This window comes from Lissotriton vulgaris, chromosome 5, assembly GCF_964263255.1.
Source record: "Lissotriton vulgaris chromosome 5, aLisVul1.2, whole genome shotgun sequence".
Classification (NCBI taxonomy): Eukaryota; Metazoa; Chordata; class Amphibia; order Caudata; family Salamandridae; genus Lissotriton; species Lissotriton vulgaris.
Genome location: NC_141693.1, coordinates 137,652,543 through 137,666,308, shown reverse-complemented (window position 1 = coordinate 137,666,308; position 13,766 = coordinate 137,652,543). Strand labels below are relative to the sequence as shown.

The window sequence follows — 13,766 nt, the reverse complement described above, 5'->3', positions numbered from 1 at the left end:
TCGAGATTGCAGTGGGAATTTGAGACGTAACAAGCTCAAAGTGTAGTAGATTGTGGGGTCAGAACGGGGTCATGGTTGGGAGAGTGACTGGACCGAAAGGAGTGAATAGTGATTGCACTCGTCGGTACCCCAGGGGGAAGATCTTAAGAGAGAGAAGGGGTGGGGACAGGAGAAAGATAGGGAAAAGAGAATTTTTAAACAACTTTTGATTCATATGGACAATTGAAGTGTTGTATAAAAAACATACTAACTTAATCCACACTATTATATACATGCTGAGAGAAGAACAATTTCAATCTCTATATATAATAAAAAAGGACTTGTCCAGAGAAGTACATAGAAGAAACAGTCTGTGTGTTTACAATAAAATTTATTGCACAGTTGTTATTCTAGTACTGGTTATATGTGCTGCGACAACTGTTGGACAGTGGCAGAGAATTATGGCCAGCAGTGCAGTTAAATAAAAAGGCTTTGTATAGTTATACCATTTTGCAATAGTAATGAACAAATACATGAAATACAGAATGCATTAAGATAAAGCCTATACGCCTATGATGCTTAACTAGATGTACCTAAGTGTACCTAGCATGTGTGTAGGTCTTTAGAGAACCAAGAATCCCCCTAGGAGTTAGTCTAACCCCATTACCTTAGTGGGACTTCATCCTGATCTTGAGCTGGACACCCACAGATGGGTGATGGACCTCTGCCAGCTGGAGCTGTAGCATGACGCAGGTTGCAGCACCTCGGGCAGAGTGTCGGCCTGGAAGTCTTTGTCTCCTCTGGTTTGCTTGGGCAAAGGGAGGCATACTTATACTGGATCGGTGTCTTGGAATGACGTAATGTTGGTCAGAGGAAGATGTGTTCTTGGTCTGTTTCCAAGAATTTGTTCTGACGTATGTTAGTCACTGTTGGACATGGAGATTGCGTATTTAGGATGGACCGTCTTCTGGGCACAGAGCACACAGTGATCAGATAAGGGGACAGCCTCTCTGTTGCTCGTTATTGTGAAATGAGGGCTAATCTAGGTCAAAGGGCCTGCCTGTCTCTGTGAAAGGGCCTGCTTGTCTCTGTGACACAAAGGATTTGTGCCTCTGAGACAGTACCTATGTTAAGGCCTCAATTTCGTTTATAACAGGGTGTGAATGTTTGATTTGGTCAGCATTCTGTCCATCATCTGTTCTTTTTGCAGAACTAGGAATGTTTCATTCTGCCCATAGACATGGCAACATTTGGCAACTGCATTATTCTTGTAATGCCGAGTTCTAGGCAAATTCCGCCAATCACTGTATAGTGGAATTTGACCCCCCCCCCCATCCCCCCCCCACCGAGGCTCCAGTAATGTGAGCTGGCGAACTCGAGTGAGATTTGGCGGCTCCTAGAGCGATTGTCTAAAGTGGCCAGCCCTGAGCTGTTGCTGTCAGAGGGGGCACGCGCTCTTGCGCACCACATGGTGCCATTTGCGCTGATTTTTCATCATTACTGCATGCGCTGCCGGCACCAAATTGCAGCAGGAGAAACACGCAGTGCATATTTTATGCCCATTGGCAGAATTCTGCATAATCTCGTGGAGGTTTCATTTGTCTCAGCTGAATTCCACAGAATGAAACTCCACGAGTTCCGCCCACCGCTGGCCAAAACCTGGCATCCTTCTGCATACTTTTATACACCACTATTGCCTGCAAAGAGAGGGTGGTTCCTCCTTGGCTTTTGGGCCTGTGGTTCTGTGTCTAGTCTATATTTCACTTGCCAGCTTTTCATAAAATGTTTTCTGTTTGGGATTATTTCTAGTGAATTTGCTGTGTGGAGTGCTCAGTACATCCACCCTCAAATAGTAAGGACTGTAAAAAGAATGAGGAACAAGGGGGTATTAGATAAATTGCATAGAGGTAATCTGAGTCCTAGCTTTCCTCGTCACAGTCATCTTTTCCCTCCCTCCCAGCCTTTCTTATGGTGGTATGACTGTTACAAAGAAGGCTGGGACTCTCAATGAAGCCTACTAGTAAGTAATCAAGCCATTCACACAACACCACAACAGATACATTTAGAGGACCTGCCTGCAGATGCCCAGGAAAGGGTAGCTCTTAAAACTATGTGTATGGGACAGAGAATCAAACCAAAAAGATGGGCCTTTAGCAACTTCCTGATGGCAAACAGAGAGGAGGGAAGAGTGACAGAAAAAATGTGTACTATAATTCGTTTTATAACCTTCTAAATAAGCCATCCTGTTGCCTGTCTGCGTTATGATCTTTTTTTCTTTGTCTTCAATATTTTGTTGCTCCTATGGGTCACTATCATAGTGGGAGGTTTGCAATGTGTCGCTTGTTGCTCAGCTATTTCGAGTAGTGTGACAGTATAGAAGTTTATAGCCAGAAAACGGCTTTATTCCTAGTCTGGGCTCGGGGCACTGAAACGTGTCAGCACGGTATGCAGACTGGCCCGGAAGTGAAAGCTGTGAGAAAGGTCGATCTGAATCCTAAAGTCTCAGGGCATCCATCACTGGATACAGCAAAAAAGGAGATAAGCTGGCAAAAATTTGGAGAAGACCACCCTAAGGATGACAGGTCTAACATATATATATATATACTTCTTGCTTTTTTACATCTCAGTCCTACACCCCAAAGGCACTCTAATGTTGTCAGAGCAATATTTGAGTCTGTTATTTCTAATATCACAGCTACACGTCATTCTCTTGGTTACTACTATCAAGCATGGCCGTACAATAAAAATCAGCCTCCATCTCCCGCACTCTGGACATCCCAAGATTGACTTCTCATATATTCGGTGTATCATTTTGGGTTAAAGATGTGCTTGATATGCTTGATCGAGGTCATTACATTGGGTGTATTTAAACTGTGGGTTCCGTGAAACTGTTTTTGTGTATGCTCAACACCTTGCCCACTTATCATCCGAGATCAGATTATTTGAGTTTCCCATTTCAATTTCAAATTGTTATATGTTTAAATAGGCAGCAATATAGTATACAGTATATGGCTTTCCTGCCTTTCCCCTGAGCATGAAGCAAGTTTAAGGCATCTATTGCCAATGCTTCAGACTACCCTGTTCCCATGTTTGCATTAATGCTCTAATAAGTGCTTCATGTGTTAAAAAGTGTCCCCCAGGGAGTCTGTATGCTTCCTGAAGGAATTGAGCATGGGTCCTGTTTCCGTCCCCTTTATTCTGTGTTATTATTAGCTCATGGAACACCGACAGACAGCACAAAGGAATATCAGGCATGTAAGGTACCTTTCCCAACGTGTCTTTGCCGCTCGTAACAGCGACGGGGTAGATTGTGGAACCTTGTCCTTGTCCAACCACCAGATCTAACTAGTACCTGTAGGAAATGCTGCCTCTAGGTCATCTCTCTTGTACAAATCCTCAAAATCACTCACCTATCTGATTACAAGCTGCAATTGACTATCCATGTAGTAAACTTCATAATTGGGAGCCCCAAAACCCTGTTCTTGAACTGGCTTCTGTATTTTGGTAAGTGCTACTCAGCACCTGCCCATTCTGCAGACAAAACTGGATATCAGTCTCTGCAAGTCCCGAAAGAAGGCAATGTTTATTTGTAGTGCTGTAAAATAGTATAACAATCTGGGGAACAATAACATCTTTGACACTGCTACTTTGTCCTTTGGGGATAGTAGAAGTCCAATCCAAAATGGGATCAGTTGTGTAGTCTACCCTATTTGCCTTCAATCAATTGTTTTTAACCTGAACACCCAGATATTTAAATGTATCAAATCCTAATTCCAATCTAGCTGTTGATTTGTAAGGGTGTGTTTCACTTTGCGAAATATCAACTTTTTGACTAGTGTAACTGTATTCCCCCACCGGCCCCGGCAGCAGAAGCAGGCTCCAGTCACCCGCCCGGCCTCAGAGTCCCTCCAACCGCCGCCTCGGCCATTGAAGAGCAGTCCCCGTTCATCTCCTCCAGCGGCGGCTTCCTCGACACCGGGGAGCGGGCCCAACCGCCGCCGCCTGTGCACCGGGAGCCACAGGATGAGGAGGAAGAGGACGATGACCCGGCCGAGAGAAGGCCCTGGGAGGAGGATGACTTCGGGGACAACGAGGTGCTGGACCTAACGGGCGGGGCCGGCGACTTCAAGTACCCGCCATTCACCGTTCACTTTTCCGGGGCTGAAGTGCCGCCCCGAGCGCCGGCTTTCGAGGAGGAGGAGGGGAAGAAGCCAGCTCGGGAAGAAGAGATGAAACGGAAGCCGTCTTGGGAGGAAGAAGCCCCGGAAAGGCCGCAGCCTTCGGCCCCATCTGAGGAGGATGAAGTGCCGCCCGACCGCAGACCCACCGCCCCGGTCATCACTCCCTTGGCCCCACTGGCGCCTCCCTCGCCCCACCAGGAGGAGCCGGCCCGGCGGAGGGGCCCCTCCGGCTCTGTAGTTGTTGACCTGCTTTACTGGCGAGATATCAAGAAATCGGGAGTGGTGTTTAGAGCCAGTTTATTTCTTCTGCTGTCTTTGACAGTTTTTAGCATCGTGAGTGTGTCGGCATACATTGCTTTAGCTCTGCTTTCTGTTACAATCAGCTACAGAATGTACAAAGGAGTTTTCCAGGCTATCCAGAAATCCGAAGATGGTCATCCATTCAAGGCATACTTGGGGCGTGATGTTGCTTTGTCTGACGAGCTGGTTCACAAATACAGCAATGTTGTACTGGACCACTTAAACTGCGCTGTGAAGGAGCTCCGGCGTCTCTTCTTGGCAGAGGACTTGGTGGATTCCTTAAAGTTTGCAGTGTTGATGTGGGTGTTCACATATGTTGGTGCCTTGTTCAATGGTCTGACACTACTGATTTTGGCCCTGATTTCACTGTTCAGTGTTCCAGTTATTTATGAAAGACATCAGACTCAAATTGATCACTACCTAGGACTCGTAAACAAGAATGTTAAAAATATTGTTTCTAAGATCCAATCCAAAATCCCTGGCCTGAAGCCCAAAGCTGAATAAAGAGCTTGAAACAAATCAATAGGAATTTTATCTTTGATGGGTATATTCATTTTGGATTACACAGGAACGCTAACCAAGGGACAACCAACTCTTGATGTTTAAGTGCAGTTTCAGAGATCTTTATTTTTTAGCAAGTGTTTGAGGGAGGACAACTTGGGCTGTGGAGGGGGAGGGGGTAGCTAGGTACCTATTTTGATTGCCATTTGTTTTATCTTAAGTATTGTCAGCTGCTATGTACGGATTTAAAACTATTTTTTTTCGTTTCTCCTGTGGGAAGCATTGGTTTGAACTAAAGCTTTTTAGAAAGCTGTACAATATGCTTCATCTGGGATAGTCTTGCTGCGTTTTAATAAATCGTAGTGCAGGTTCAGCTGAGCGGGTGTACAGGTTCTTACAAATTGGACAATGTGTATGGTTTGTGATTTGAAAAGATGCAGGTTTTCTAAAAGGAGGTGTTAAGATAGTGCCATGAAAGCAGGAGTGAGGGATACCTTGCTTTTTTTGGTAAGAGTAATCGCTGTCTTGTGAATTTACTCTACCACCCCTATGTGACTCTTAGAGTATTTCCAGTCATGTCCCTCCTGTGTAGATAGAAGATAACTCTAATGACTAGTATCCTATGTGATTTTTAGATTGTATCCATGTGTATCCCCTCCCTGTGTTTAGAGATATAGCTTTAACGACTAGTCGCCTATGTGACTGTTCGAGTATAGCCAGGTGTATCCCTTCCCCCGTGTGAAGAGATAACCCTATTCACTAGAACAAAAAGAAATGTGTTCCTTATGTAACGTAACTGATTCTATGGAAAATGCTTTGATAACATGTAATGGAACTGATGCTATGTAAAGCGCTCTGATAACCTAATCGGTTCAAGTTCGCGCTATATAAAACTCTAAAAATAAATAAATAAATAAATGTCCTGTCATTTCCCTAAACTTAGCTAACACAGACATTACATCATCTGTTGCCAAGGCAACACCTCTCAGACATAGTAATGGATCGTCTGAATATTATGAAATGGCATGCCAACAATTATCCAGCGTAATCTCCCAGTCTGGCCATCTCATCATGCAGGCCAGTGGCTCCATGGCCAGTGCAAACAATATAAGCAGAAAGAGGCATTCCTACCTCGTGCCCCGTTTCACCTTCCAGGGTGCCGCCACTATTGCTCCTGTCTTGACCCTTGCCAGTGGTGACATGTATAATAACTTAATCAACTTCATAAACGTAGAAACCCCCATCTTCCTAAAGTATCAAAGGCTTTCTCTATGCCTAGAGATACCACCGAGTTATTTAAGTCATTGTCCATAATCTGAAACAAACACCTCAAATTTAAGAAAGTGTTATGACCTGGAAGTAATGCACTCTGATCCTGGTGCACTATTTCTGTCGCCAAGGGCATGAACCTATCTCCCAACATCGTCCCTATAATCTTGTAGTTTAGTTTAAATGGGATAGCCGTCGATATGACCGAACTTCGAAAAAGTCTGTCCTACTTTTGGTAATATTGTGATGATTGCCTCCCTCATTGACTGTGACAAGGATCCCTGTTGTTCAGCTGCTTAGTAAACTTTCAGTAATTTAGGTGTCAATTGATTCTTGTTACAGATATCCTATTTCTATGGGAGTCCATCCACTCCCAGGGATTTTCCACATGCAAACTGGTCAGTTGCCGTGTTTAACTCTTCCAGTGTCAGGGCGGTCTCTGGTGATTGTAAGGGTCTTCAGGGGTATCTCTTCCATGTAGGACTGTAAATGACAAGTCGCCTATGTGGAATAGCCTCATAAAGTTGTGTGCACTAAATGGTGAAAATATCATTAATATTCAGTTGTTACGGATTGTATCGAACACATGAGGGCCCTGTTTATATCCAACTGCAGCAGCCACGCCAACACCCACTCTGGCGCCTCTACATGTTCTCCCACTAATTATCACTTATTATTAATGTTAGAGATTGGGAGCGCTGGTTCAGTGCCAGCTCAATGCATTGATTCCTTGTCTCAATACATTTTTGGGCATCCATTGGGGATGTGGGTACATTGTTTTCCAAAGAACGTATTAGATGCTCACGCCTCCGGGAGTACAGATGCTAACATTGCATGATTTGGTAATGTCTTTGCTTTAAACCAGGAATATTGTATTATGACTTAAATATTGTGTCCTAAGTTTCTTCTACAAAACCTTTCTCCTCATCAAACTTAATATTCGAAAATCATCACTCATTGGTATGATACTTGTTTTAACTAATCTTTAGCCAAGTATATTTATGTCAGACGATGCTTCTGCAGACTATATCCTGACCTAGAACATCCAGAGATTGCTAGGCTGGGTTTATTCCCGCCACCGCTGCCTTCGGCTCTCCCCAGGAGCTACTGGCAGCCCCCAGCCGCCCCCAGCAGCCCACCAGCGTCCAGGCAAGATGGATCATCCTCGCACACAAAACTTTAGGTTGAAGGAAACACATTCTGCATGTTTTTCTTTCAAGAACAATATGTTGTCGAAATGCCAATTATTTCTGGATCTAAATCTTGTGAGGGCTGGTTAATTTGTTTGTTTTGCACTGCCTTTCTTCCAATTTTAGAAGTGCTTTAGATCAGCTGGCCGTCTGCTGAAGAGTTTTTTTCAATTTCCAAACTGTGAAATTCGTGCGTCTGTTTTTTTCAATCCATCTGTTCTTCGGTTCTGACACGGCTGAGGTAATCCCTAAATGGGGCGGTCGCACTGTTCCTATGACAATTTCCAGGGATTTAGGGTGTTTTCAATATGTTTCTTTTAATGGGTGGTCGTGTGGTTTATCCCCATACCAAAAGCCAGGGTTGAGAAAAGTTTTTATTAGGCAAAAATAGTCTCCCAGAGTTCATAAGTATTGGGCTAACCGTAGTTCACTTTTCCAAAGCCTCTATGCTTCTGTAGTTCTCTGGTGAGAATTGGTTTGCACTAGTAACTCCTGAGAAGGGGCTCAGCTTCAGGGGGTGAGGTGTGTGGGGTGCTACACCCCCCTAATAAATCTGCTCTCTAGTAAAAAAAAGTTGGGTACAGGTTTTTTCAGTCAGTGTAGTGAGAAACTGCAACGTAACGTGGGTTGCCAGCACCCGGGGCAAGACAAGTATCGCACCACCTAACCTGTAGACTGTTAGCACATCCACGCACAAAATTAACTAGTACGATTTGTAATTTTTTTTTTACTTTGTGTCCCCTTAAGAATTTTTGCGCCTGGGTCAACCACGCCTGTGCCACTGGTGTGGAGTATGTTGGATTTCACCTGGGATGTTTGCTGTCTCTCTCTCTTGAAGGTCTTTAAACATGTTGGTTATTTCAATATATTTAAACATGACGTGGCAGCATAGTTGTTGGAAAACCTGAAGCCCACACCCCCCTAATCTTACTGGCCAAGCTGCACCCCTGCTCCTGAAGTTTTGCTATGCAAGTGCATACTTTACTAAGCTTTTCCTCATGAATAACTCAACACAAATTATACTTACCTACATAACTTACCAAAGTCCTAATATTCGTATAAAAGCTGAACTTCCATGAACTTTGCAACTGATCAGTACTTTTCATAGCTTTTGCAGGGAATGTCTGAAGTTTGTGAGAAAGAAAATGTTTGCAACTTCCTAAACCCCGGGAGTGCTCCAACCCTGGCACACATTGCCCTGCTCTGCTAGGACGAGGATCCGCACACGTCTGCGACAGCTCCAGGCCTGTCACAGGCTTGGCGGGGCTTGGGTGATACTCTTTATGCTCGTTCTTCCTCGGTTTCTCAAACCGGGGATCTTTTCAAAAGATTAATGGGAAAGTGTTCATTTTTCCAGAGCATTGGTAAAACAGCCAGATGTATGACAGTACAACGCGTGGTATTACCACGCGTACTGTTACCACGCGTGGTTTTAGAACGCAAGTCGTTACAACGACTTGTGTTGGGGGCGCTGGATAGTGAATAGTTTAATTTACTATTCCAACTCCAGTCCCCGTGGATAGTAGGGAAGGTTTTGGATAGTAAACTATTCCCTATCCTACAGCGCCCTCCAGCGCAAGTTGTTGTTACGACTTTCGTTGTAAAACCTGCGTGGTAACGGTACCGCGTTGTAAAAGTTCGGTTGTAAAGGGTGTTCCCCAAAACAGCCTATGCTTTTGCAGACAAATTTGCAGGCAGACTTGTGAGCTGTCCCCAAAGTATCCTTTGGGGAATATGCTGTCAAATGATGCATTTAACAATTATTGTGTCAGGAACATTGGTCAAAAAAGGATAGGGTCCAAAGATAACTTTGCAGGGTTCCTATGGGGTTTCCACCTCGGGATCAGCTCACTGGGCCAGTAATACTTTCCATTACTGGAAAGAGGGTAGAAACAACCTTAAATGACCAGTGTCATCCCCAAACACGAGTTGTGGCAGATGATGCATTTCAAGGAATGACAGAATAGCAACAGGTCGGAACTAAATGTGATGCAGAGACATTTTTACAGCAGAGTTGTATAACCAGTAGCCTCCCAAAATACATTACGAAAACATTGCTGTCAATAATGCACCTTCAAGATATTTGTAAAGTGCATAGCTATCCAAAGTATCCCAGCGCTAGCAACAGCTAACAAAAAAAACAAAAAAATATTGGCACATTATATGCGTTCTTGGTGCTCATGGTGAACATCCATGGCCTATGATTTTAATAGCAGAGCATTTGAAGCAGAAGTTGCCCATGTGATGTTTTTGGGGATGCTAGTAAAAAATTGCATTTCCCAAATATGTAAACTGATAGATTATATTTTCAGAGAAGGTTCTTCTTCTGGAAAATTGTATTTGTTTGCCCACAATAGGAAGTGGTATGGAAAAATATGTGTAGTTTCAGATAATGGTATGCCATCAAAGATAAAATGTTGCAGGTGCAAAACCCATCTAAAGTTGATATTTTTTTATTCCTGGCATTTCTGCTGCAACTTCACCTGATGCTTGGCTGGTCACTATTCAGGGTAGCCACAGTGTAATGTTAACATACCAATGTGCTCCCTATTTCACAGTGATTTTGTAGCAGCTCAGGAGGACTTTTCTAGAGCAGAAGTAGCTCTCTCTATAGAAAAGGCTGGAGACCCATGCATATAACAATGCGGTGGGATTAGGAAAAGAGTGCTGATTGAAGAGTAAATCCGCCAGACATTGGTATGTGCAATGACATGTGGAGAAAATACTGATATCCATGCGGTGAAAGGGTGGGGAGGGATACAAGAGGTGCTATTGTGTGAAGTAGAAGGATATCTTACCAAGAGGAGAGTTGGGAGAGACCCTGGTTAAGAGTGATGTGGCAAAAGGAGCAGAAAGTGAGAAATAAGACAAAGTTTCAATAGAGCCATGAGTCTATAATGAACCCCTTCTTTAGGAGTGTTAATAATGCAGCAGCTGCAATTAATCAGCTCCACCAGAATAAAAGTAACACTTTTCCTCTGTATTCCTGTTGAACTAGGATGCCTGGAGCGACCGAAAAGGAGAGCTGCACCTGGATTCCCAGCAGGACTACCAGCTTCTGGCAGCCCATAAGAATGAAGACGGCCTCTATTTGATCTTCAAGCGAGCATTTAGCACGTGCGATCCCCAAGACTACCTTATCGAGGTACACTAGTCTCTTCACATGACATAGCATTTGAAGGAAACAAGAAGCCACTGCACAAACTGGCTGAAGTCATTATTGCTTTGGAATTTGGATTTTATTCCAAATGTGTGCACAATGAATACTGCATGTTTAGCTCTCTTCAGAAGGGTAGTATGCTTGCAGTCATAATAAGGGGATCACATACATTGGGATATGCTGGACATATTCTCACACTGTGACTGCAACGGTGTGCAGAATGTATTTCCAAATGCAGAGAACACTTTTACATGTATGGGAATCCATCTGGACAGTTTTTAAAATGCTTATAAAGACTGAACAAAAACGCTCTTTGAAAGATCTCTATGATTATTTTAGGTTGTCGGAAATAATTTGTTTCTCCTGCCCAAGTATATGTGGCTAGTAACTTGCGTTATAAATCTGACATGAAATCAACTTTGACCCCTCAAAAGATTGGGTTACTAATACTCGCTTTAGCATCTGTGCATTTTGCGGGCAAGTTCTACTTTTTGCTGTCTGGACGATGATTAAATCCTGCTCGGTTTACGGGGAAGCACTCTAGACGGAGACCTTAGCCTCTATTTTTAACAGAGATAGGGGCAGATATATAAGAAACCGACACATGTATAGAGATGCGTCAGTTTCCCTGCGCCAGCCTGAGATACCCTTGCGCCACCATGGATACGCCCTATTTACAATACGGCGCACCATGGAGTAATGTTTGACAGATGAGTCCGAAATTCTGAAGCATCTGTTGGCTAAAAAGTCACGCATTGCTGGATTCATGTCGCAAGCAAGATGCAACTGCAGCAATGCATGTTGAGGCCTATACTTATTGTGCTGTGTCACTCATTATGCCTGCTTCGTGCAGGCGTAGGATTTTTTACACAGTGGCGTCCTAGAAATGGCGCAGTCAAATCTTGTAGATTTCACTGCATCCCTTTGTCGAGGCTTTCCTGCGTGGGAACTCCCACCTTGCATACATTATGCCTGACTCAAGTATAATGTAGCGCAGGGCTTTACAACGTGATGCATCTCCCTAGATGTGTCAAGTTGTAAATAGGCTGCATTGTTTACGCCGCGTCACAAAAGTGACGCAATAGCGGCACAAAAGTGTTGCACAGTGCTTGTAAATCTGCCCCTTAATGTCTGCACAAAATAGGGTATCTATCTATCTATCTATCTATCTATCTATCTATCTATCTATCTATCTATCTATCTATCTATCTATCTATCTATCTATCTATCTATCTATCTATCTATCTATCTATCTATCTATCTATCTATCTATCTATCTATCTATCTATCTATCTATCTATCTGTCTAGCTATCAATCCGTCTCCACATCAAGCAATGTCTGCCTTTCTGGATTCAAGCTAGCCTGTCTGATGAGGGGTGTTACCTTGAAACCGGTCCCAGGATGCTTGTTTCCGGTCCAGTGAAGACCTGGCTTGGCAGTTCGGGCTGAACTGTTCCCATGAGGGAGACTGATTTGCATATGGCTGGGTCTGAACTGGGGTGGAGAAGTGAGCTAAAGAATGATGATGGATTGAACCCAGATCTGTGACTGGGGGTGAGTGTCTGAAAAGTTTCAGCGCTCCGTCCATCATCTCCTTGTGTTTGCTTTTCTGTAACCACTAACCGATATCCCTTAGCTCTAATTGGCCGCTAGCTTAACCCAGACAATTCCCTTTTTTAGTGCAAATTCTATTCAATTGTTTGTGTTTTGATGTAGACAATGCTTAATTGACTTAACCACTATATCCAATGCATTTTGCAAATGCTCTTTCTTCCTGTTTTTAGGATGGAACAGTGCACCTTATTTATGGATTGCTGGATAAACCTTCACACTCTCTCAAAGGGATCAATGTCTCCACAATCCATCGAGGGCTCCAGAGGGTACAGTTGCTGAAGACTGATGTCATTACCCCAGACCTACCCAGTGACATTAAAACAATGGAGATAACTACATCCCAGGTTATGATCCCAAACCAAGAAACCACCTACTGGTGCTACATTGTGAAGCTTCCTGACAACTTTGAGAAACACCACATCGTCATGGTAGGACTAATTACTTTCATGAAAGTGTACATTACTTGTGCTTTTAAATTACCCCCCATTGCCGCATCTTGCTGCATTTTACCTTGTGTGCCCCCCGAAACGTCAGGAAGCCGATTTCGGGCTCCTGGTGACTCTCGCACGCATTTCCCTACAGGCGCAGACTTCGGGCGCCATCTTGGGACAACACAAGGACAGCGCTCTAGTGTCTGGGCGATTTGGGCCCAGTCACTATAAAAGAGCCTACCTTAAACAACCTATCACTGTAAACGAGGACTCCTGAGGTGGAAGCCGGGAGTTTAGGGCTACCACTTTTTAAAAACTATAATTTGCATGTAGTATTCGCTTATTAGCGCTGATATTTGTCAGAATCATTAGAAATTACTTGTGCTTTTAAATTACCCCCCCATTGCCACATCTTGCCGCATTTTACCTTGTGAGCCCCCCGAAACGTCAGGAAGCCGATTTCGGGCTCCTGGTGACTCTCGCACGCATTTCCCTCCAGGCGTAGAGTTCGGGCGCCATCTTGGGACAACACAAGGACAGCGCTTTAGTATCTGGGCGATTTGGGTCCAGTCACTATAAAATGAACCCCCCACCCCGTACGCGCAGCGGGCGCGCCGATGGCGTGCCAGAGGCGCGCCAGAGGCAAGCCCGTCTGTGCCCGTCCGTGACCGACCAGGGACAGGGGCACAAACCCCTGCCCGATCTCCTCCAGATCCCCCAAGAATAATCACATATTCGAAAAAACAGCTAGAAAATCTCTGCTCACCTACTAAGAAAACATGTAAACATTCATGGAAAGCTGAAAAGATGCCTTCAAGCTGCAGAACCCGCTCATATAATCCTAAGAACAACAAGGATTATGAATACAAGTCGGAACCCCTAACAATGTTTCAGGTTAATTGTCGCTCGCTGAGAAAACATAAACTTGAAATATTTGATTTATTAATTGACTATCAACCAGAAGTTCTCTTCCTAACTGAGACATGGCTAGATGAGGAATCCACTCCAGATATTTTAGAGGCCCTACCAGAAAACTACGGCATACTAAACATCAACAGGAATAAACAAAAGGGAGGGGGTATTGCTATTCTCCATAAAATTGATTTAATATGTACCCTGGAAATGGTCACGATTAAAGAC

At 44.0% G+C, this 13,766-nt stretch overlaps 2 protein-coding genes across 2 annotated transcripts in view; both read left to right on the top strand.

Annotated features, from left to right (window-relative positions):
* The window catches only part of LOC147710380 (uncharacterized), a 59,297-nt gene extending 53,579 nt beyond the window's left edge, over nt 1-5,718 (top strand). The window contains exon 2 of the mRNA XM_086922162.1: nt 3,816-5,718. Coding sequence (XP_086778288.1) covers nt 3,816-4,964 — 1,149 coding nt within the window. The 3' untranslated portion in view covers nt 4,965-5,718. The remainder of the gene's footprint in view (nt 1-3,815) is intronic.
* Nucleotides 1-13,766, top strand: part of DBH (dopamine beta-hydroxylase) — a 391,011-nt gene that overhangs the window by 69,395 nt on the left and 307,850 nt on the right. The window contains exons 2-3 of the mRNA XM_086921073.1: nt 10,419-10,565; nt 12,366-12,623. Coding sequence (XP_086777199.1) covers nt 10,419-10,565; nt 12,366-12,623 — 405 coding nt within the window. The remainder of the gene's footprint in view (nt 1-10,418; nt 10,566-12,365; nt 12,624-13,766) is intronic.